General features: G+C 41.9%; 1 protein-coding gene across 1 annotated transcript in view; it reads right to left on the reverse strand.

The window, feature by feature from the left end:
- The window catches only part of carmil3 (capping protein regulator and myosin 1 linker 3), a gene marked incomplete at both ends in the record, with an annotated part of 131042 nt that overhangs the window by 42935 nt on the left and 61010 nt on the right, over window positions 1–27097 (reverse strand). Inside the window, 5 exon segments of the mRNA XM_083782593.1 lie at window positions 12507–12621; window positions 15679–15765; window positions 22103–22197; window positions 23370–23458; window positions 26295–26370. Of these exon segments, the coding sequence (XP_083638719.1) occupies window positions 12507–12621; window positions 15679–15765; window positions 22103–22197; window positions 23370–23458; window positions 26295–26370 (462 nt within the window).

Raw genomic sequence — 27097 nt, forward strand, 5'->3', positions numbered from 1 at the left:
GTATTATATAATATTACAGTTTATTTAGAGTATAAGGCTAGTCATTAACCATTGGTACCAATTTTCACATGGTTTCTAAACTTTGAAATTATGACGGTGTGTTAAGGCATAATGATGCAAAAGTAGCAGATCTGCAATTCTCACAATATGTCACTCGTAACAGTCTCCATATCTAGGACTCTTACTATTATTTCAATAGACCTTTACCTATAGCCCCTGTCTCTGTATCTTTCACTCCATAGTACACCATGCTGAGTACGATAGATGCCTATCATTTTATAAATGGTTCTGTCTACCTTCATTGGTTTGCTCGTCGATATGCCTGTATCAACTTGGGGTCCTATGAACTCTGTAAATCAGAGAGTTAAATCACTAAAAGACGTTTGAATGTTGAGTGATTCCAGACATTTATACCTGGTGTGCTAGTAAATATGCTAGTAAACACATGAATATAGTACTTTTGTATCCGTTATTTACTATCAATGTCAGTAATATGATAGAATCAAATACTGTTTACTATGAATAAGTTCATGTGGTGCATATATTCTTTACATTTAGGGGTTGTTTGGACTCATGCACTGAGACACATGATGTTTCGGGGGTGTGTGTGCAGGGATCCTAATCTTTATGACCCCATCGGCATGGTGATATTGATTTTGCTGGGTGTGTGGGACCAACCATAGCATATGTGGGCATATTGCACCCCCCTTCTTCTGAGCAGGCTATGGGATAGCGGTATTGATTCTATCTGGGGTGTGTGGTCCTGGGATCAATAGTTCGTATGGACCCTGTCAGGGACATGCTTTTGCTGGGGGCTGTGTGAGTGTGGGTGTGTGTGTGCGTGTGCGTGTGCGTGCGTGCTGGTGTGTATGGTGAATTTTGCATGGTCCAGGGTGTCTTAATGTCTTGTTTAATGTATGACTTGTATTATTTTGGTACGTGGTGCTGTATTTTGTGACATTTGCATGGGTCAGGGTGTCTTAATGTTTTGTTTTAATGTATGACTTGGGTTATTTTTGGTATGTGGTGTGGTGTTTTGTGACATTTGCATGTTTCAGGTTGTCTTAATGTTTTATTTTAATGTATGACTTGGGTTATTTTTTGGTATGTGATGTGGTGTTTTGTGAGTTATGCATGGTTCATGGTGTCTTAAGGTTTTGTTTAATGTATGACTGGGGTTATTTTGGTATGTGATATGGTGTTTATTGCATGAGTTGTATTATTTTGGTATGTGATGTGGTGTTTTGTGACATTTGCACGGGTCAGGGTGTCTTAATGTTTTGTTTTAATGTATGACTTGGGTTATTTTTGGTATGTGGTGTGGTGTTTTGTGACATTTGCATGTTTCAGGTTGTCTTAATGTTTTATTTTATTGTATGACATGGGTTATTTTTGGTATGTGGTGTGGTGTTTTGTGACATTTGCGTGGTTCAGGTTGTCTTAAGGTATTGCTTTTGCTGGGGGCTGTGTGAGTGTGGGTGTGTGTGTGCGTGTGCGTGTGTGCTGGTGTGTATGGTGAATTTTGCATGGTCCAGGGTGTCTTAATGTCTTGTTTAATGTATGACTTGTATTATTTTGGTACGTGGTGCTGTATTTCGTGACATTTGCATGGGTCAGGGTGTCTTAATGTTTTGTTTTAATGTATGACTTGGGTTATTTTTGGTATGTGGTGTGGTGTTTTGCGACATTTGCATGTTTCAGGTTGTCTTAATGTTTTATTTTAATGTATGACTTGGGTTATTTTTTGGTATGTGATGTGGTGTTTTGTGAGTTATGCATGGTTCATGGTGTCTTAAGGTTTTATTTAATGTATGACTGGGGTTATTTTGGTATGTGATGTGGTGTTTTGTGAGTTATGCATGGTTCAGGGTGTCTTAAGGTTTTGTTTTAATGCATGAGTTGTATTATTTTGGTATGTGATGTGGTGTTTTGTGACATTTGCACGGGTCAGGGTGTCTTAATGTTTTGTTTTAATGTATGACTTGGGTTATTTTTGGTAGGTGGTGGTGTATTTTGTGACATTTGCATGGGTCAGGGTGTCTTAATGTTTTGTTTTAATGTATGACATGGGTTATTTTTGGTACGTGGTGATGTATTTTTGGTATGTGGGTATGTGGTTGGGGAATTTTTACATGGTTCACGATGTCTTAATGATTTGTTTAAGGTATGAGTTGTATTATTTTGGTAAGTGATTGTATGTTTTGTGGCATTTGCATGGTTCAGGTTGGCTTAATGGTTTATTTTAATGTATGACTTGGATTATTTTTGGTACATGGGGGTGTATTTTGTGGCGTTTGCATGGTGCATGGTTCAGGCATCCCCCGGGCATGTCTGTGGCCGTTTGAGCTGTGAGGTTGGGGGGTTAATAATGAGTAATGTACGGTTAGTTCATGCTAGTAGGGTACATGTTTAAAGTAATCATGTATATCATATTGGCGTAACTAAATTTGAAATGAGTTGAGTGGACTATGTATTTTTAGATGAACACACTATGTTGTTCACCTACAATTATACGGATCGATGACTAGAGTAGATTGACGGCATTTTACAATAGCTACTATTAGGTATTATTGACATTTAAAGTTAGATAGACTATAGTCTATACTACATGGTGGTATAGGCATCCATGGATTTCCAGGGAATTCAACCCGAATCTGTAGACGGGGTCTGTACACAAAACACAATGTTTTGTGTTGACAATAACTACGAGGCAATAACAGCCATCATACTAGTAAATATTATGTATACTAGTTAAATTATCTAAACTCTGTGATTTGGCATAGACATTTTTCACGACACATAGGAAGAGTCTAAACTACATGCATAATAATAAAATATGGTTGAATGTTTCAAATACTGGATAGTTAGAATGGGTCATGTATGTTTTTAATACAAGCACCTTAACATCACCATGTCTGATGGTGCAGTGTGTAAATGTAACAGGTTATCTACATGGTGTATACTAAAGCATGTAATACTGATGTACCGATGTTTTTCCAAGAGTTCAGATCGTATAGTTTAGAAAATTGTGTAAGTCTATACTATACGATGTCTTTAGATCATGGTCAGCACCAAATATCATACCAAAAGTCTGTATCTTATGTTTATCAGGTTTTATTTTGATCAGAAAATAGACAATTATGCAGATGAACATACACTGTAGCACAACATGGAGCAAAATGTACAAGACAATGAATTCACCACGACATCAAATATACTCAGTCATCAACTATTTCTAATGTATATATATATATATATATATATATATATATATATATATATATATATATATATATATATATATATATATATATATATATATAGATATATATATACAACGATGCAATCATAGTGTATTCTGAATATTGCTCAAACAAGGGTAGGCGCAATAAGCCTCGGCTTCAGCCTTCACCTTTTCGGTACCACTAGTAACACTAGTGGAAATTCATGTATGTACTGTACATCTGTATGTACTCCTTTTATTGATCGAAATAAAATCTATCTATCTATCTATCAGGTCAATCATAGTGGCAATAGTTATGTCCTTGATTATTATTATTTTTTTGGATCATATCAGGGTAAATCCTTCCAGTAATGCAAATAAGATGTACATAGCCTATGGATTCTTGACATTGGCAGTGGTCCTACCTCAATACCGCTAGTTCTCATTACCTTAATAACCCCCGGTATAAAATCATCAGTCCACAACTTGTTCATTAAATCTTTAAAATTATTGTAGAAGTAATATCGGGGCGTAATATTCAAACATGTGTGCTCGGTTTGACTAGAATGGTCTATGCGGCAGCCGTTGCAATCATCCTTCATCTGTTCGGTTATAGCGTTTGCGAGTAGTTGACCAACATGTATTTTCAGAATATGTGTAAGATTTGTGGGGTTTGTCCCAGCAAACTCATCCAAAGTCAGTGGCCAATTCAGGGGGTATGGCGGCGAAAGCATTGGTGTGCCGGAGGCTGGAGGGTCATGGGGAGCAGTTGAATTTGGGGGTGATAGGTCTACCCTCTCAAAATACTCAGTGTCCCCCGCACCATAGCCCCAAAATGCCCTCTCAAAATGTTCATCGTTCTCCGGATCATAGTCGCAAAATGCCCGGGCATCATCATATTCATCGGTGTCCGTATCTGCAGTACTGATGTTATGCCACCACGGGGGGTGTATACATGGTCCATTGCGAGTCCATCCACCATGAGAGGTCCCTTCATTCGAGTTTGATTCTCCCAATGAAGAAGTAGAATCCTCCATGGTGCGTGAATGGCGCAATATACTGGCAATAAGGATATTATCTACATCTATGCATCTACTCTATATAGCCTATGCCGTGGACTCTCCAAGCTTAAATTATAAAGTATATCGATCAATATTGTCCAAAATCGTATGGCTAATAATTAACAAAAAAAAAAAATTGATACATGTACATGTAGAAACATGCATTCTTTTTTAGATACTGGTTTGAAACTGTTGACGACAACATAAGTTAATAGCCTAGTTGAAATGTATCAGTGTAAATGTATTGTAGACACTACCATGAATAATCACTGAGAGGGGTGGGGTGTATAGCTAAGGAACAAACTAATTAAAAGGGAGGGCTCAGATCTAGATGTATGTATAGAGCAAAGAGAGTTAGGCTTATTCACACCAGAGGATAAGGCTTATTCACACCAGAGGATAAGGCTATAGTAGATAATTTCTCAGGAAGCACCACTTGTCATCAACTTTCTCCTCACAGTATTAGTCATGGAGGCTATGGGTAAACCACGTAACCCCGTTGAACCTGTGCAACCCGAGCGATATAGTCAGTATATCACCCCTCCCAGACTACAGGAATATAATTCAACATGGGGTAGATTTGTCTATACCACTGATTTTGAATTATACAAAGAGAGGGCAGAGGACGAGATCATGGCTGCGGAGCTGCTAAGTAATCATATGTCGAGAATTGATGAGCAGGACTTCGAGTCGGACGGGTTAATAATCGATACGGATGAGGAATATTTTGCTAGCATCGAACCATTGGACATGACTACGAGCAAGAAAACTCCTGGACTGTCCGAAAATGCGGAATTTGTACACCTCTCCCTTACAACCTCGTCCTCCCGAGCACCGAACTCTGAACCAGAGAACTACTCCAATCCACCACCATCCCCTGCAGACTCTGGTGATGAGGACGTACCCTCCCCTCTGTCTGCACCCAAGGCATGTCGACGATCTCAGCGTCTGCTTCACCTAAAAACTAGATGGTTGAAACCCAACTCTACCTGGTTGAAACCCCAAAGCGAATGGGAATGAACTGAACATGTCTATTAAATGTAATGTGTAACATAGTGGTGTAAATACATGCTCTGTTTCTCAGTAATAAAAACAAAAAAAAAATCAACATATTTTCATTGTTGTTTTTATTTCATATATATATATATATATATATATATATATATTTACACTATTACCGGTGTTAGATTCTAGTTAGGTTCTTACGGTGGTAGTATACTAAACTTTGCGACTATTGTAACTAATTAGGATTATGCATTGGTGATGATCCTTCCTTTCTTTTGTTGGGGGTGTAACGTATCCGGTACTGTATAAAAAACCCTGTTTGACCTCAAAGGTCGGCCATGATTAGTATGGCAGTTATTCTTTAGGCTCCACCTCTCCGGGGATGTTGTTAAATACGGAGAATAACCCTGCATAACTGAGTAATCCTACAATAGAGACACTAGCTGCCCGTGAAGAAAGAAAGACGACATGTACTCTACCTGCTACCAAGATGAGAATAGGAAAGTTTGGACCTTATCCGACGGCCGGAAAATTCGTCTGTCGTTTTTTCCCTTCAAGAATCAGCGATTTATTGAACTCTATACCTTGGAAACAGGCGACAGTATCTTTGAAGACCGGTTGCCTTACATACGCATCTATGCATATGAATTTGAGCGATTGGTCCCTCCTATTCTTGAGTTCTGTAAGTACCTGCAATTGGATACAAAGATAAACCCTGGCTATATCAAGCCATGTCGATTTGTACGGGCGAGCTCTGAAATACCCTCACGTGATGACACTGAGGCCTTCATCGTTGACTGTTCTAGGTCAAACTTATGGTTGCTACTAAGATACAAATCTCAATGCGGTACCCCAGTTGAAAGACCTAAGAGTATCATGGAGAAAGAGAAATGCTTTCCAATCCAACTAGCCGTTGGTGTGGATGATTTAGGGATTCTAAAGCATGTGATGTGTGAAGCCTTGGATTTCTTCACAACTATAGAGAATCGATCTTTGGACCTACTGGAAGGCTACCTTAGAGGCGCCACACGTGTGGATTCACGATCATTGGACTACTTCAATGAAAAGAAACTGAGGCTTGTGGATTACCAGACAAGCCATTCCAGACCTACGGGGTTCTCGTTCGGTAATCCCAGACATAGTAGCTTCTCGCTCGGTGATCCCCCAAAGCCAGCTGGCGCTACATTATTCTCAATGGATAACCGTCCTCTAAATCATGATTCGTACAGCGCCCTAGAAAACGATGCACCCACGCCCCACTCTGATCTAGAAACCGATGGACCAACAATTGCAGCTACCAGCCCACCCCCTCCTACACTATAGGTAAAATGCTAACTCATTATTGCCAGTATATTGCGCCATTCACGCACCATGGAGGATTCTACTTCTTCATTGGGAGAATCAAACTCGAATGAAGGGACCTCTCATGGTGGATGGACTCGCAATGGACCATGTATACACCCCCCGTGGTGGCATAACATCAGTACTGCAGATACGGACACCGATGAATATGATGATGCCCGGGCATTTTGCGACTATGATCCGGAGAACGATGAACATTTTGAGAGGGCATTTTGGGGCTATGGTGCGGGGGACACTGAGTATTTTGAGAGGGTAGACCTATCACCCCCAAATTCAACTGCTCCCCATGACCCTCCAGCCTCCGGCACACCAATGCTTTCGCCGCCATACCCCCTGAATTGGCCACTGACTTTGGATGAGTTTGCTGGGACAAACCCCACAAATCTTACACATATTCTGAAAATACATGTTGGTCAACTACTCGCAAACGCTATAACCGAACAGATGAAGGATGATTGCAACGGCTGCCGCATAGACCATTCTAGTCAAACCGAGCACACATGTTTGAATATTACGCCCCGATATTACTTCTACAATAATTTTAAAGATTTAATGAACAAGTTGTGGACTGATGATTTTATACCGGGGGTTATTAAGGTAATGAGAACTAGCGGTATTGAGGTAGGACCACTGCCAATGTCAAGAATCCATAGGCTATGTACATCTTATTTGCATTACTGGAAGGATTTACCCTGATATGATCCAAAAAAATAATAATAATCAAGGACATAACTATTGCCACTATGATTGACCTGATAGATAGATAGATAGATTTTATTTCGATCAATAAAAGGAGTACATACAGATGTACAGTACATACATGAATTTCCACTAGTGTTACTAGTGGTACCGAAAAGGTGAAGGCTGAAGCCGAGGCTTATTGCGCCTACCCTTGTTTGAGCAATATTCAGAATACACTATGATTGCATCGTTGTATATATATATCTATATATATATATATATATATATATATATATATATATATATATATATATATATATATATATATATATATATATATATACATTAGAAATAGTTGATGACTGAGTATATTTGATGTCGTGGTGAATTCATTGTCTTGTACATTTTGCTCCATGTTGTGCTACAGTGTATGTTCATCTGCATAATTGTCTATTTTCTGATCAAAATAAAACCTGATAAACATAAGATACAGACTTTTGGTATGATATTTGGTGCTGACCATGATCTAAAGACATCGTATAGTATAGACTTACACAATTTTCTAAACTATACGATCTGAACTCTTGGAAAAACATCGGTACATCAGTATTACATGCTTTAGTATACACCATGTAGATAACCTGTTACATTTACACACTGCACCATCAGACATGGTGATGTTAAGGTGCTTGTATTAAAAACATACATGACCCATTCTAACTATCCAGTATTTGAAACATTCAACCATATTTTATTATTATGCATGTAGTTTAGACTCTTCCTATGTGTCGTGAAAAATGTCTATGCCAAATCACAGAGTTTAGATAATTTAACTAGTATACATAATATTTACTAGTATGATGGCTGTTATTGCCTCGTAGTTATTGTCAACACAAAACATTGTGTTTTGTGTACAGACCCCGTCTACAGATTCGGGTTGAATTCCCTGGAAATCCATGGATGCCTATACCACCATGTAGTATAGACTATAGTCTATCTAACTTTAAATGTCAATAATACCTAATAGTAGCTATTGTAAAATGCCGTCAATCTACTCTAGTCATCGATCCGTATAATTGTAGGTGAACAACATAGTGTGTTCATCTAAAAATACATAGTCCACTCAACTCATTTCAAATTTAGTTACGCCAATATGATATACATGATTACTTTAAACATGTACCCTACTAGCATGAACTAACCGTACATTACTCATTATTAACCCCCCAACCTCACAGCTCAAACGGCCACAGACATGCCCGGGGGATGCCTGAACCATGCACCATGCAAACGCCACAAAATACACCCCCATGTACCAAAAATAATCCAAGTCATACATTAAAATAAACCATTAAGCCAACCTGAACCATGCAAATGCCACAAAACATACAATCACTTACCAAAATAATACAACTCATACCTTAAACAAATCATTAAGACATCGTGAACCATGTAAAAATTCCCCAACCACATACCCACATACCAAAAATACATCACCACGTACCAAAAATAACCCATGTCATACATTAAAACAAAACATTAAGACACCCTGACCCATGCAAATGTCACAAAATACACCACCACCTACCAAAAATAACCCAAGTCATACATTAAAACAAAACATTAAGACACCCTGACCCGTGCAAATGTCACAAAACACCACATCACATACCAAAATAATACAACTCATGCATTAAAACAAAACCTTAAGACACCCTGAACCATGCATAACTCACAAAACACCACATCACATACCAAAATAACCCCAGTCATACATTAAATAAAACCTTAAGACACCATGAACCATGCATAACTCACAAAACACCACATCACATACCAAAAAATAACCCAAGTCATACATTAAAATAAAACATTAAGACAACCTGAAACATGCAAATGTCGCAAAACACCACACCACATACCAAAAATAACCCAAGTCATACATTAAAACAAAACATTAAGACACCCTGACCCATGCAAATGTCACGAAATACAGCACCACGTACCAAAATAATACAAGTCATACATTAAACAAGACATTAAGACACCCTGGACCATGCAAAATTCACCATACACACCAGCACACACGCACACGCACACACACACCCACACTCACACAGCCCCCAGCAAAAGCAATACCTTAAGACAACCTGAACCACGCAAATGTCACAAAACACCACACCACATACCAAAAATAACCCATGTCATACAATAAAATAAAACATTAAGACAACCTGAAACATGCAAATGTCACAAAACACCACACCACATACCAAAAATAACCCAAGTCATACATTAAAACAAAACATTAAGACACCCTGACCCGTGCAAATGTCACAAAACACCACATCACATACCAAAATAATACAACTCATGCAATAAAACAAAACCTTAAGACACCCTGAACCATGCATAACTCACAAAACACCATATCACATACCAAAATAACCCCAGTCATACATTAAACAAAACCTTAAGACACCATGAACCATGCATAACTCACAAAATACAGCACCACGTACCAAAATAATACACGTCATACATTAAACAAGACATTAAGACACCCTGGACCATGCAAAATTCACCATACACACGAGCACGCACGCACACACACACGCACACACACCCACACTCACACAGCCCCCAGCAAAAGCATGTCCCTGACAGGGTCCATACGAACTATTGATCCCAGGACCACACACCCCAGATAGAATCAGTACCGCTATCCCATAGCCTGCTCAGAAGAAGGGGGGTGCAATATGCCCACATATGCTATGGTTGGTCCCACACACCCAGCAAAATCAATATCACCATGCCGATGGGGTCATAAAGATTAGGATCCCTGCACACACACCCCCGAAACATCATGTGTCTCAGTGCATGAGTCCAAACAACCCCTAAATGTAAAGAATATATGCACCACATGAACTTATTCATAGTAAACAGTATTTGATTCTATCATATTACTGACATTGATAGTAAATAACGGATACAAAAGTACTATATTCATGTGTTTACTAGCATATTTACTAGCACACCAGGTATAAATGTCTGGAATCACTCAACATTCAAACGTCTTTTAGTGATTTAACTCTCTGATTTACAGAGTTCATAGGACCCCAAGTTGATACAGGCATATCGACGAGCAAACCAATGAAGGTAGACAGAACCATTTATAAAATGATAGGCATCTATCGTACTCAGCATGGTGTACTATGGAGTGAAAGATACCGAGACAGGGGCTATAGGTAAAGGTCTATTGAAATAATAGTAAGAGTCCTAGATATGGAGACTGTTACGAGTGACATATTGTGAGAATTGCAGATCTGCTACTTTTGCATCATTATGCCTTAACACACCGTCATACTTTCAAAGTTTAGAAACCATGTGAAAATTGGTACCAATGGTTAATGACTAGCCTTATACTCTAAATAAACTGTAATATTATATAATACTGATAAAGAAGATAGTCACGTCCGAAGATGTGTATTGAACTCTACTTAACTAAATCCAATGGTCTAAAATAAAAAAACCCATATCATGTCAATTATACTTTTTTAAGCATGCATCATCTATACCCCTCCTGTATTTTGCCTAAATGCTTTACCTTAAACATACCATAGGTGCCTGTTATATCACAGACTGTCACACAGTTAGGGTTGAACATAATTTTTAACATTGCTACTCAGCCATCATCGGCTTGGCTAAATGACAAAATGAAGAAGTCAGTAAAATAACAAAATGGTGAATTAAAATACTAGATGAAAATAACAAGTGCCGCCGACCTCGGACATCAGCACTGTCTAGAGCCATGACAGAATCGACAGATGGAGGAGTACAATATGCCCACACAGGCTAGAAACTGCTTGTCTTGCATCCAAACCGGCCGGCCACAGTCTGTTGATTTTGAGGAAGTCGCATAGATGGAGAAAGTTGAATACTCACACACAGACACACAGTCTTTGCAGAACCAACTGTCACAGAGGTCGGTTTAAAATTAGTTTCACTGGCATGTACACAGTACCACTGTAATTGCGAAATAGTTTGAATTAATGACCACTGATTGCCAAACTGGCAAAGTCCACCCAAACACAATCAATATGATGAGATCCTCACACAAAAGCAGAACTACAATCATGATGACACTAACTGCCAAACTGGCAAACTCCAATCAGCAAAATCGATATAATGACGTCATCAGAAAAAAAGGGTTAGGCCCCGCCCCCTCGTCTCTAGGGAGTGCCCTCAGATGGGTGGTTAGGATCCCCCCCCCTAAATAAAAAGGGTGGGAGGGATATAGGGTGCCCCTTACTACTACTGGTGTGGTTTGGGCCGTTGAATTCCATGCGTTGGATCACTAGGGTCAACGTGGGTCAACGTGCAACAAGACATATCACACCACAGGGACAACGCTAAAACCGTCTTGACCCTTTAGTGTGGTTATAGGGCTTTAGTCTAAAAGACTAAGGGCTGTATTTTGCGTGTCTTAAGTACCAGGTCTTATTCCCTAACTTGAGTAAACTAAAGACCTGGAGGCGTGATCAGTGCCATTTGGCTATTCTGAGTGGCCAAAGAGCATTGATCACGCCTCCAGGTCTTTAGTTTACTCAAGTTAGGTAATAAGACCTGGTACTTAAGACACGCAAAATACAGCCCTAAGGTTTTTGAAATTTAGTAATCTAAGACTAGACTAAACAATTTCAGAAGACTAAATAGGACTAAGACTAAATGGTTGTGTTTTTTTCAAAAGACTAAGTCTTAAGCCTTGCAACATGCAACTATACTTGCAACCATTACTCCCAATGGCAGATGCAAGGAGTTGCATTGCTGTGGTTTGTTTTGTTGCAAGGAGTTGCAAGGAGTTGAGGCTGGTGTGGTCTGGGCCTAAGACACTGTCACTCACAATGTGAGTGAGTGAGTGAGTGAGTGAGTCAATGAATACATAGTTTAGCAATACCGTGCAGTGCATGAAAAATAATCAATTAAGCAAGAAACCGACGAGTGCACTAGTGCATTGATTAATGGGGGTTAATGAAGTAAACTGCTTAAAGTAATCTCCTCCGAGCTGCATGCCACCTTGTTCATGCATGTCTTATCAATTGTATACTGTATGTGACTAGCATGTAGCATGACGTATCGTATAGCATGCCAGGTGTGTTCCTAACAGTGCTGACCGTACCGTGGCCTCCTCTCCGGACAGCACCCCGGGGTTCTTGCTGAGGTCCAGGTGGATGAGGGAGTTGGAGTATTCGTCGCTGGAGCACAGCGCCTGGGACAGAGACACCACGCCTGGGAGGGACGGGTAGGTAGGGGTGACACACGGATGACCACGCAAAGACACACCACTAGAGGATAGGAGTGTGTGTGTGTGTGTGTGTGTGTGTGTGTGTGTGTGAGGCCAATTCATCACGTCGATGAAATCGCCCCACCACAACACGTCTACAACATGTCTTCTGAATCCTGACAAGTTTTCAGAAAACCCTGTGTTTCTATGTCAGTGGTTCTCACAGGGTTAAAACCCTATGTTTCTATGTCAGTGGTTCTCACAGGGTTAAAACCCTATGTTTCTATGTCAGTGGTTCTCACAGGGTTAAAACCCTATGTTTCTATGTCAGTGGTTCTCACAGGGTTAAAACCCTATGTTTCTATGTCAGTGGTTCTCACAGGGTTAAAACCCTGTGTTTCTATGTCAGTGGTTCATAAACTATTTAATGTCAAGGAGACACAAAATTATATGTAATTATATGTAATTGGCCACCGACCGTCATCTGAAAATATGTTGTTCCAGGGACACCCAGAAGCAAAGATATAAGATCTTTGCACATGTTTTCACAGATTTTTCAAATAATAGCAGCTCTACAAGCTCATAGCTATGGGCTTCTTGTAGATCTGCTATTTTCCACCAGCTAAGGTTTAAAATAATGGTTTAAAAATCGGAAGGTGACAAAGATGCGTTCCAGCCCTAAATGGCTCAATGTCATCACCAACCACAGAGCATAAAACAAGTCGACAAGACCCCATCACTGCAGTGAGCCCCTCTGAGAACAAAATTACAACTAAATTGAGAGAAGGAACTTATGATGGTTTTGGCTACTGTATGTACTATACTCCCCCGCCTCCTCCTCTGTTTATTCCGTCATCAAGAGGCCCAAATAACACAAAAACTCATAATCTCAAATCAAATCAGAACACAATTACAGTCCACCCACAGAGCCCCGGTGGCGCATCGTCGTCCTCATTAAACCCTCCGCCACGCATTTTGGAAGGCACACAAAGCACGGCAGGCCGTGGCGGTGCCGAGAATTAAATATAGATGCAATGACAACACTGAAGCAAGTTCACTGACAACACTGAAGCAAGTTCAAGTTCAATTAAATATAGTTGCACTGACAACACTGAACACTGACAACACTGAACACTGACAACACTGAACACTGACAACACTGAACACTGACAACACTGAACACTGACAACACTGAACACTGACAACACTGAACACTGACAACACTGAACACTGACAACACTGAACACTGACAACACTGAACACTGACAACACTGAAGCAAGTTCAAGCCGGCGACGAACGAGCCAAGGATGAGATGGACGACAACCCCCCTCAATTCAGGACAGACGGACACGTTGTCTGTCCTGATGAAGGTCTAAGCGACCGAAACGTCGACCCAAATAAAGAGCAACATTTTGGGAAGTGTCTGACAGTGTGCGGGACCTTTTAATTGTTCTTCAAAAGATACCCTTTTTAATATACGCTCCATTGCCCTACGCACCCGTCACTGGCCTTCTGAGGTGTGCATCGACCTTTTGCTATAAATTAGGCGTGCACGATTATGAAATTATGACAGATTTCTTTTCCTTTTTTGTAGGCCTCAAGATCAGCTAGAATGCTAGATTATAGTCACCAATGTACACCGTTTTTAAATGTTTTATTTTTTACACACAATAGGTAGTTAAACAACTAGTCGACTAGTAAACTAGGCAACTAGTCAACTAGTAAACATGAGTATAAGTGAAAGCCCTAGTAGAGGGCCTAGTAAACATGACTATAAGTGAAAGCCCTAGTAGAGGGCCTAGTAAACATGAGTATAAGTGAAAGCCCTAGTAGAGGGCCTAGTAAACATGAGTATAAGTGAAAGCCCTAGTAGAGGGCCTAGTAAACATGAGTATAAGTGAAAGCCCTAGTAGAGGGCCTAGTAAACATGACTATAAGTGAAAGCCCTAGTAGAGGGCCTAGTAAACATGAGTATAAGTGAAAGCCCTAGTAGAGGGCCTTTAAACATGACTATAAGTGAAAGCCCTAGTAGAGGGCCTTTAAACATGACTATAAGTGAAAGCCCTAGTAGAGGGCCTAGTAAACATGAGTATAAGTGAAAGCCCTAGTAGAGGGCCTTTAAACATGAGTATAAGTGAAAGCCCTAGTAGAGGGCCTTTACCTTTGGAGGACAGGGAGGTCTAGTAAACATGAGTATAAGTTTGAGCCCTAGTAGAGGGCCTTTACCTTTGGAGGACAGGGAGGTCATGAGTATAAGTTTGAGCCCTAGTAGAGGGCCTTTACCTTTGGAGGACAGGGAGGTCATGACTATAAGTGAAAGCCCTAGTAGAGGGCCTTTACCTTTGGAGGACAGGGAGGTCATGAGTATAAGTGAAAGCCCTAGTAGAGGGCCTTTACCTTTGGAGGACAGGGAGGTCTAGTAAACATGAGTATAAGTTTGAGCCCTAGTAGAGGGCCTTTACCTTTGGAGGACAGGGAGGTCATGAGTATAAGTGAAAGCCCTAGTAGAGGGCCTTTACCTTTGGAGGACAGGGAGGTCTAGTAAACATGAGTATAAGTTTGAGCCCTAGTAGAGGGCCTTTACCTTTGGAGGACAGGGAGGTCATGAGTATAAGTGAAAGCCCTAGTAGAGGGCCTTTACCTTTGGAGGACAGGGAGGTCATGAGTATAAGTGAAAGCCCTAGTAGAGGGCCTTTACCTTTGGAGGACAGGGAGGTCATGAGTATAAGTGAAAGCCCTAGTAGAGGGCCTTTACCTTTGGAGGACAGGGAGGTCATGAGTATAAGTGACAGCCCTAGTAGAGGGCCTTTACCTTTGGAGGACAGGGAGGTCATGACTATAAGTTTGAGCCCTAGTAGAGGGCCTTTACCTTTGGAGGACAGGGAGGTCATGACTATAAGTGACAGCCCTAGTAGAGGGCCTTTAAACATGAGTATAAGTGAAAGCCCTAGTAGAGGGCCTTTAAACATGAGTATAAGTGAAAGCCCTAGTAGAGGGCCTTTACCTTTGGAGGACAGGGAGGTCATGACTATAAGTTTGAGCCCTAGTAGAGGGCCTTTACCTTTGGAGGACAGGGAGGTCTTGGAGAGGTTGAGGAGACGCAGACCCTTGTTGAGGCGACACACCTGCTGGATCAGGTTGGACACTCCTGACAGGGGAGGGCGGGAGGGAAGGGGTTAATATCAGCACTGGACAAAATGCTTGCTAAAACACACACACACACACACACACACACACACACACACACACACACACACACACACACACACACACACACACACACACACACACACACACACACACACACACACGGTACATAGACGCAGAAGTGTTGATTTCGTCGACTAAAACTGTGACAAAATAATCCGTCGACTACCTTTTTCCACTGACGGAAACTCAGCTATGATGACTAAGACTAAATATATTGACAATTTCATCAACAAATAAAAAATAGATTAAAATGTTAGGAAGGGACTAGTGGACAAGAGATCCAGTACAAGTCATTTTACACTCATTTTTTCATGCTGAAAATAGCCGATCTACAAGCTCACTGCGACACATTGTGCGTTTATAGATCGGCTATTTTCATTACGTGTAACATCAGTCATTACGACGGCATCAAGGCCCGCCAAAATAAATTTTAGTCGATTAAATCAACTGTAGATTTAGTCGACTAAAATCTTTTGATATTTAGTCGACTAAAACTAGAGTAATACTACAACATTACAGGTGACTAAAATGTGAAAAAACTAAAACTAAATGAAAACTATTCTAAACTAAAATAAAATAAAACTATTTCTGTCAAAATCAACACTGGCACGCAGACACACACGCACGAGCGCGCATCATGCACACTTTCGTGCAGAACTCCAAACTTGCATCGCAAAAGGAGAAGAACGAATGTGCGTGGCATCAGAACCAGCCATCGGCACGATACTGAATATTGATCCACCTACGCATCATCATGGCCAAAACATTTACCAAGCCAAAATAATGCTCTCAAATACACAAGAGAAAAAAATCATGCCCACAACAATAGCCTGCCATGTTTGTGCTGGGAAAAAAAACCTGAATGCTTCCCTTAGCCTATACTAATATTCATACTGTATGTGACGATGCCTTTCTTTTAATACACAGACAATCTATGCTCCCCTTTTGACGAAAACACCACAGCTCCAATGTGACAGTTTCTGTGCCAAAACGTACAGTAACACTTCATTCATACACTTAAGAGTCACTTCTCACGGTTTGCCAGTGCCATCTGGCGTGGAGCACTTTTAAAAAAAATGATCTCAATCCCCCAAACCAACCCCACTCAATTACAACTTGATATCATCCTTGTTAAAAACCACACAAAGATATTTTGACTTCCTCCATTTCTCATTAAATTGAATTGTCTCTTCAACACAGCACTTCCCCTGATGGGATGGAAAGGGGCCCATTGTCACTTCAATTCTTAAAGCAGGCGACGGCCGCAAAACCGAATTAAAGAAAGCCTGCTAAAAGCCACTCGACTCTGTAACCACTGACGGCATTTCATCAAGTATAGTCTCCTCGTGTATGCAAATGATCTGTGCTATATTGTACAGTGTAACCTCGTATTATGGGTCCCAATATGAGAGTTCTGTATAACAAACGTATACATGAACCCTAGCCTCCCTACTCTGGGTACATACAGTATGTCATAATACTGTTTGTCAAACATAATGAAAACATTTGGTGAAAATAGAATAGAAGATCTACCAGTGTTGCATGTTGCAAAACAACATGTTGTGATCTGTGATCTGAAGCTTATTAGCTTTATTTGGCAAGACAACTGGGGCAGAGGAAGAAAGTATAATAGCAGATAGAGATCTAACCATGTGACAAAAATAACACACACACAGTTGTAGCTGATGCGAGTAGTAATGACAGGGGTACAAGAGGCAGACAGGAGCCTGCTAATGAGTGATGATAGTATGCATGTCACCTCTGACACACACGCACGCGCGCACACGCATGCACACACACACACACACACACACACACACACACAGTTAGAGGGCACAAAAAGGAGTGATGATGGCATGCATGTCACCTCTGACACACGCATGTCACCTCTGATGCGCACACGCATGTCACCTCTGACGCGTGCAGCCGTGCACACACACACACGTCACCTCTGACGCGTGCACACACACACACACACACACACACACACAGCGTAGTGAAACGGAAATGATGGACATTTTATTTTGAAGTTTCAGACGTTCCAAGTTGAAACACCGCTTTGAAGTTTCTGAACCAATCAGAGCGTTGCATCCCTTCAGGCGATGGGACGGTAGCTAGGGACGGTAGCTATGCTACACGCAGTACGCATGGAGTGAGTTTGTTTACAAGTCAGATGGTCGGCCAGCTGTACCAGTTTACTGACATGTGGCTTATTTCTACCCTATAATGTTTTCAGATACATATTTTAGCGTGATGATTAAGATGAAACCGAGTAATACACTGTCTGGATGTTATCTTGAATGGGAATAAAAACGGAGGATTTCTGTAATCAGTAGCAGCTGTGCTGCAAGGATGCGCAGATATGGGGAATTAAACGGGTGAGCTTCATTTTTATTGGCTTTTATCGATGTGTATCTCTACACGTCATCACGCAGCACGTTTTCCTTTTTAGGAAGTAATACATTTGATCGATTTTATGGACTTTTGATATAAAAATACACAAAAATTAGAATTTTTGGCATCCATTGTTACGTATGCCCATATGATGGTCTAAAAGTGTGAAAAACATTTTTTATTTCACTACGCCTTTAATGGTACATAACAAATTCAGTTGGAACGCATTTCTGTATTTTTGTAGGGTCATTACAATGTGTTATGCTATATTCATACCGCAGCAGTGCAAACCAAGTTGTCCGATAAATAAAATAGAAACTAAATAAATAATATAACTGAACTTTTCCATTGCACATTTCTGGGGTACAAATAGAAATCACTGTAGAAGCATTTCACTGTTCACTATAAAATATTAGAATGTGTAAACATGGGTTCCTCTTCCCTGTGTTGTTGAGAATGGGTACGGGGAACCAGCTAAATAATTATGTTGGTGTATAAACGCTTTATATTCGGAGCCTGCAGCCTGCATTTATTTGTGCAGAACTAATGCTTGGAATGGATTCAGAATCATGAAAAATCCCTAGTTTGACACATCACCTGCTACTTAAAGCATAATGAAATGCAGAAAATGTTGCCTTATTGTGCCTTAACAGGTTGTTAATGTTGAACTTGGACTCCACCAGGGGACGACAGCATTCAGCAGCAGAGACTCGATCCCTCTAGTCCTCTCTTGTGCCTGCCTTATTGTTTTCGTTTGTTCTTGTTTCTTGTTCATTATGCCGTTATGTTTTGTTTTGTTTAGCCCAGTTCCTAGTTTAAAGTAATCTTTAATTTGCCTTTGAGTCTGTAAACCAATTATCTGTCATTGTTAAATAAGAAGCCCGGTTCCTACTCCACCATGTAGGGGTGCCAGGTCATTTTCTTTTTCCAACTTATTGTAATTTTGGTTAGTTAGGTTAGTTAGGGATTTAGAATTGTCTTTTGTTTAACATTCGGTTAGGACCTTTAGGTAGGGGTAAACTTTTGTTTTCCAGTTAGATTAGTTTTGTTAGAATAGAACCTGCAGACGGACCTTTGCTCTCCACGGTTACGGGAGTATCAGATATTACCCAAATATTATACATGGACTACACCACCATCAACAGTTCTCAAGGCAATACGTAAGTATGTTAGCCACGTCTGAAGAAAAACAAAGAATGAAATACTGTAGATTTAAATTCTAAATGCAAATATAGGCCTTATTCCTACAGTCTGCGTAGGCAGAAGAACATGTTGTTGTCACAGCAACATCCTGCACCACACTCACTCAGTTAAACACATTTAAACCTGAGACATAATGAACTATATGTCAGTAACATAAACATGTCTGTTTTTATTAACACTTACAGAGGCGTTCACAGAGTCAACGCTGATCACGTAGAACAATCTTCAAAGACTATTTATTACCTTTCCGTTAAATAAATAAAGTGCCATTTTCAACTTTCAGCTTGGTGTAAAGTTTGTAAACACATCGCCTACGCACTCTGGTGTGAGATGCAAGCAATAAGACAAGAGAGAACATCACACTTGCTCTGGCAAAGTAAACGTACATGAGAAGTTTGGGGGGGGGGGGGGGGGGGTATATTATCAAAGTGATTATCCTATAAAGAGCATAGCATTTTGTTTACTTTAACCATAGATTTACAGAAATATGTATATTAATTATTTCAAGCCTGGAACGTTTTTCAGAAAAATGGCAGCATGCGTTCTGCAAAGACATTTGATTGAAGACAGCAAAGATAGGCAAAGTTACAAGCTGTAACCCACGCATCCACTCACAGAGAATTCTTCATCTGTTCTTACTGCACTTTACACACCCATGAACTGTGACTTCAGACACATCTCATACAAAAGCCTGCAATTCAAACAAGTTTTTTTCCTTTTATCCTTTTGATTCTCTCTCTCTCGGTTCAGAGAGAGAGAGAGAGAGAGAGAGAGAGAGAGAGAAAGGGTTATGAAAAATTAACAACAGAAATTGTGACAGGAAGACAGAGTGAGAGTGAGTGAGTGAAAATAAATCTGTGTGTGTGTGTGTGTGTGTGTGTGTGTGTGTGCGTGCGTGCGTGCGTGCATGTGTGCGTGCGTGCGTGCGTGCGTGCGTGCGTGCGTGCGTATTAGCGCGAGAGAGAGAGAGAGAGAGAGAGGGGGACAGAGAGCGAGAGTTGGAGAGTGTGCCAGAGAAACAGATTGATTTTGAATCCTGAATGAAATGGCAAAAGAAAAAGATACACGAGAAGAGCGAGCCGAGCGTGCATCAAAGATTGATGGGGATTCAAATGAAACAGAGGAAGAGAGAGGGAGATAAGAGAGGTGAAACCAGAGGAAGAGAGGGGGACAAAGGGAGATAAAAGAGGAGAAAACAGAGGAAGAGAGGGGGAGATAAGAGAGGTGAAACCAGAGGAAGAGAGGGGGACAAAGGGAGATAAAAGAGGAGAAAACAGAGAAAGAGAGGGAGACAAAGGGAGATAAGAGAGAGGAGAAAACAGAGGGCAAGGGTGGGGCAGCAACCAAGGGCTGGCGAGAGGAAGTGACAACAATCCGATACACCCCGTGAGGCGGACAAGAGGGAGAGACGATAGGGAGGGACTGAGGAAAAAGTACAGAGAAAGCGAAGGAAAAGTCGACAGAGAGACACAGGGTTATACTCCGTCATACGACATTGCCACACACCGGACATCTATAGTTGCCCCCAACGCGGCGCTAGTACAGTAGATCAGCTACTGTAGCCTACTTGCTCCAAAACACATTCGGACCCTCTTTTTTTTACACAGACCGCTCGCCTCAATGTATGAATATGTATTTCAAAAAGAGAAATAAACCTTCCAAGGAAGGGACTGCACACTCCAGGGAATAGAGAAGGACAACTTATTGCATTAACTTATTTATTATTATGCTAATAAATAAGACAACCTACCTCCGAAGGTTTCCCCGAACATGCATGTTTTCCCTGCGGGTTTTATTCAACGATTAGCCTTGCTAATTCTACTGCTTTGCTACTGAAAATAAGTGTCCAGCAGAGGAACTCTATCTATTCAGGGAATCTGAGAATTAACATAGAACACCTTGGAAAATGCCGACCTTTCTCACTGACGATGTTCTGCTTCTGACAATGCAATGACAATCTACTGAACTGCCAATGACAGGACATATCTGTATAGAGGGTAGGGTATGCACATGCATGAAGTGAATGGCAAATCGAGTGGCAATTTCTGACAAAGTGAGTTTAATGTTGTTCATCATTGTGTAATGCAATCAAATACAACATTTTTTTTTAAATATATTATACATTTTGTGTCAATTATCTAATGTGATCCTGGGCTCTACAACCTGGGGAGAGCAACGGACTTGCATGCTTCCTTCATGCCTGAGTGTCCAAGTTGCTCCTTTACACCTGACAGGGGGGAGTTTCCCTCGTTGGACGTAGCGCGTGGAAGGAGCACGTTATTCCAACCAGTTCCTTTCCCCTCCATCAGGCCCCCCGGCTGGCCAGGGGGAGGCAGTTTAGTGACCAGGATTACTGCATGTTTTTTGTGAGGGTACCTACCCTAGGGGACACGGGGAGAACATGTGAGGGTACCTACCCTAGGGGACACAGGGAGAACATGCAAACTCCACACAGAAAGGCCCTTTCGCCAACCCAGCCTCGGGTATGGGCACTGTAAAAAAAAAACTTTTCTGTTTGAAGTATGGACTGTCAAGGCCAGAAAGTCTTTTTTTAGGCGTTCCTGGATAACTTCCGGGTTTGAGGATGTCGTCAGTCACGCGCATATAGCAGATCTCAGTGTGTGCCACACCATCGCACAACAGAGCATGAGTATGTGTTTAGGCCACACCGCACGCACCTTGGTTGTCCAGAGTGTTGTGTGCCAGGTTGAGGGAGTGGATCACTGAGGCCGGGTTCTCTGACAGCGCTGACGCCATCTTCTGAGGGAAGTCTCTGGAGAGCCACACCGAGATGCAGAGGAAAAGAACAGCACAACAAACACAACAAATGTAAACTACCCTTTAAGTTTTCCCCCTGTAATGCACCCTTCGCATTCGCTAAAAGCGGGGCCAATGAGCCGCTATGCCCCGAGGAGGCTCAGTCATTATGTTAAGCAGCTACGCCCCGCGAGGTGGGAGATTCATATCAATTCATTACCGAATAAGTATGCCATGGAGAGAGAGGCATAATTAAAGCTGGCAATGTGATAAAAGGTGAAATGTCAAGTGAGGTGAAGCTCAAACATTATCATAAACGTGGGTTATTAGGGAAAAGAGGGGGAGAAAGGCTGGATATATTATATAGTATACTGTAGTGTACAGCATGAGGTTAAAAGAGGTGAAGAATGGGAAAGCCAAAGGTCGAACCGGTGACCTTCCCCGATTCGCAGACCCACTCGGCTACGGCCAGGAGAGGACCGGAGATGAACATTAGAAATGACAGGTTAAGAGCTAAGAACAGACAATGACGAAGCAACAGCAAAGTGTGGTGGTCCAGGTGCTCAATGACAGTCCTATATCTGTCCGTCGACTAACAATAGCTGGACAGCCGTGTCTCCTGTCAACGGTGTCCTCCTGCATGGTGAGACATCTTCCTCCTGCTCATTCCTTGCCAAGATAATGTCCTCCGGCAGAATGAACGGTGTCAAGAGGAAAATGCCTCAAATCTAGTAGTCGAGTAGTGGCAGAAAGTGACGAGGAGAGAAAAGGGCTATTCATACTCCAGTTTGAGGCGATAGCTTATCACTGCGGTGTAGATTTATAACGTTTGAAAACTATAATATATACACGCTACGTCACGCTGCCACTCAAGTGATTACTGGCCAATCACAGTGCATCTTTTCCGGGACTTACAGACCCAAACATGCGCTCTGTGACGCACGCTCATGCTTCACAAGGAATCTCAGGAATGATTTGCCCTCCCTTGAGCACATACGCTCAAGGGCCGAAAGGAACGTCTACCTATATATGTCTATGGGGGTGCACATCTGAACCAGAGGGAGGCGGGGCCATCACTGCATGTATGAGGGCCTAGACTCATAAGTTATCGCCTAAAAAGGTGATAGCTTATCACCTAAAACTGGAGCATGTAATGAGCCTTTAGTCCAGCAGGAGAAGAACACCTACGATTTGAGGCCGGTGTTCTCCAGAGTGATCTCCTCCAGGCTGTTGGATTTGCTGACCGTGTGAAGGACCTGCTCCACCACCTCTGAACCCTACGGACGGAAAAACACACAACAGTTTTCATTGAGTGCTGAATGGTCGAGGTGGTAAGATCATAAGACAGAAATAAGACGATTGTTGAGAGCTAGTGCAGCTGCTATTTTTGCTGCGGCACACCGTATCATTTTGGCATTAGCCATGGCCACACGCACGCACACACGCACGCATGCGCGTGCATATATGAATAGAGATGGCACCCAGAGGAAACCCTGAGGCGAAATGGACAGTGGCCGAATTTGGTATCGCAGTTTGGACCCAAACACATGAACGTGCTGGCCATTGACTATCATTGCGCACGTTCATGATGACACGTGAACGCTGATTCATATGTGAACGCGTGCAATGATAGTCAACGGCACAGCGCATTCACGTGTTTGGGCCCAATCCATCCCAGAATGCACTCTGTTCCTGCCCGGAAGGAGGAGTGAAATCTCCTCATGCGCTTTTGAGCAACTTAATGCAAGTGGATGGGAGGAGAACTCGGGTGCCGTCTCTATTCATATAGACTCTAAGTCTAAGGCACGCACACACGCACGCACACACACACACACGCACGCACACACACACACACACACGATAATATCCATTGTTTGGGTGTAAGAAAAAAGGGAATTTCTTGAGAGGATATTTCCAAACTTCTCACATATGGATTTCTCACAATTTCAAACTTGAAAGTAGTGCTGCTTGCTATACTTTACTGTCTCTCCGAATCTACATAACTCACATCCGTCTGACAGCACTTATTATATTACGCATATAATACAAGATTAAATCAGTTTTTTTTGGAGAGGGAGTTGTTATTATTTTCCTGCAGTGCAGTCAGTGAAATCACTGCACAGATAAACTGCCAACACAAATACATAAAGATAATAAAACTTTCATTAGACAGCCGACGACGGGCAGGCAGAACAACGAGACAACCCAGGGAGGAAAGGGAGTGCTACTGAGAGGAGACAAGTGTGCTTGAGTTAGGGCTGTGACAGATAGAAAGTGTCAATGACTCTCGGAGTATTTCAAGCATCTCTACATTTATATCCGGCGAATAGAACTTTGTTCAACCAGGTATGTTGTTAATGGGTTTCTCCTCAACTGTATTTTTGAGGGGCGCTTGCCCCTCCTATATTCAGCTATTAGTGTAGATTTCCGTCCTACACAAGGTTTTTGGGAGGGAGGTCCTCGACGCACGTCCCACTGGGAGGAGACCCCGGGGCAGACCAAGGCGCAGTTGGAGGAAATACATCGACTCACTGGCCTTGGAACGTCATGCATACATACAGTACACACTACAATAAAAGTTTGAATAAATAAGCCAAGGCACACGTGCACATGTTTTAGTGAATCTGAACCAAGACTCAAAACTAGAACAGAGCTCCGAAAGACATGTCAACATGCCCACTTGACGCCTACGGTTTAACTACAGCCGTTAGAAAGCAACGTGTGTTTGGATAATCTGACGCTTTCCATCTGCCAGAACCTTGAAGTACAAAGAGAAGACAATAAGCCGAAAGTTGGGCTTTTAGGATTGGATTGAATTTTGTAGTTTTTGTTTTGAGGTTCAGGTTAAAAACTACAGCAGTGATGTTCTCCCCGTGTCCCCTAGGGTAGGTACCCTCACAAAAACATGCAGTAATCCTGGTCTCTAAACTGCCTCCCCCTGGCCAGCCGGGACGCCTGATGGAGGGGAAAGGAACTGGTTGGAATAACGTGCTCCTTCCACGCGCTACGTCCAACCAGGGAAACTCCCCCCTGTCAGGTGTAAAGGAGCAACTTGGACACTCAAGCATGAAGGAAGCATGAGTTAAGTCCGTTGCTCTCCCTAGGTTGGCGGAGGGTGTGTAGAGCCCAGGATCACATCACAGGATGATTGACACAGGGGTGAAAAATGGGTTACAAAATCAAGGGACAAAAAATATAAATTATAAAAAAAAAAAACTACAGCAGTGTAAGAACATGACAGACTAGTATAAGCAACAAAGCTGCAGCAAATCAAATGAATAATGGGTAAACAGATGTGCCAAGAGAAGGCACACTTACTTATTTTCAGTAATAAAAGAGAAGGATTAGCAAGTCTAAACAGTGAAAAGACTATTTTCCTTTCTGATGAAGACTCTGTGTCGAAACGTTAATCTATAATAAATCCTCCACTGGTCCGGGAGCTTTACAAAGTGTGCAGACAGACTCCCATTATTATTTTTTGGTCCTCATACACCTGCCATCCAGTAGATGTGCCAGTTCTATTATTTCTCTAAACGGTGAATAGAAAAGAAACTTGGAAAAACAAGTATTTCCAGAAAAGAAATGCAGGAAAAGTACAGAAAAGCCTCAAGTGTTGTAATGGCACATCTCATATAAGTATTTATGTGTGCCAGAGCCACGGGTGTGTAAATGTGCAAGCATACCGGTATTCGACAGTATTGTCAATGCATATGGGCATACCTAATTCTAATAACACCCATTGTTAATTTGATTAGCTGCAGCTGCATTACTCGCCTCACGTTGTACTATAAAGGTCAGCCTGTCGAAGTTTTTTTTAACATGCTGTACTTTAAAATCTGACTATAAAATCTGTTTACGGTTTCATCCCCCCTTTAAGGCTAAGCCCTAGTAAAAATAGCCAGTCTGCATCAAGGCTCAACGCTTTTCATCACGACACGACGTAGCTGCAGAGCTGTTCGTATCAGAACATATCGATTGTGAAAAGTTGTGTGGAGTGTGGAGGGTGGAGGGTGAATGGGGAAGTTGGGGGGAGGGTGAATGGGGAAGTTGGGGGGAGGGTGAATGGGGAAGTTGAGGGGAGGGTGAATGGGGAAGTTGTGTTAAAATAGTTACTATGCGCATGTCTTTGCAGTAGAGCTTGGTGAACCAAGTGTTGTACGCCATGGATGCCACGATCACTGCCAAGTCCCTGGAATGAAAAACAAAACAAAACACACACACACACGCGCACAGCCGCGCACACACACACACACACACACACACACACACACACACACACACACACACACACACATACACACACACACGCGCACACACACAGACGACAGACAAAATTAAAAACCGCTAAATTGGCCACCTCCATCTGCTCCGAGGCACTGGATGTCACTGATCCATAAATTCACATTATGGTCACTGCTAGCCCACCACCGCCCCACCATCACCCCCCCACCACCCCATTCCTGTGAGAGCAGTTCATCATTGTGACACAGAGAACACTATGTGGAGAGAGAGAGAGAGAGAGAGAGAGAGAGAGAGAGAGAGAGAGAGAGAAGCACGCCTTTCAAAATAAATAAATAAACAAATATGACTGATTTTGTAGCTAGCTGGGGGGGGGGGGGCAGGAAGAAGGAGAGAAGTGAATGAAAAATGGAAGGATGGAAGTGAGGGAAGGAGGAGAGAGCGTGGGATACGGACAGATAGCGGTGTGTGTGTGTGTGTGTGTGTGTGTGTGTGTGTGGGTGTGTGTGTGTGTGTTAGTTGCAAAGAGTACACCAACAACAAATGTACTGTAAAGATTGATAGAAAACTCTCCCACGTCCGGGGGGGTTAGACAGGGCTGCAGCCTGAGTCTTTAACATACATCAATGACCTGGCAAAAACACTAGAACAATCCACAGCACCGGGCATCCCCCTAG

Source organism: Protomyctophum parallelum, assembly GCF_964188405.1.
Source record: "Protomyctophum parallelum genome assembly, chromosome: 14".
Lineage (NCBI taxonomy): Eukaryota > Metazoa > Chordata > Actinopteri > Myctophiformes > Myctophidae > Protomyctophum > Protomyctophum parallelum.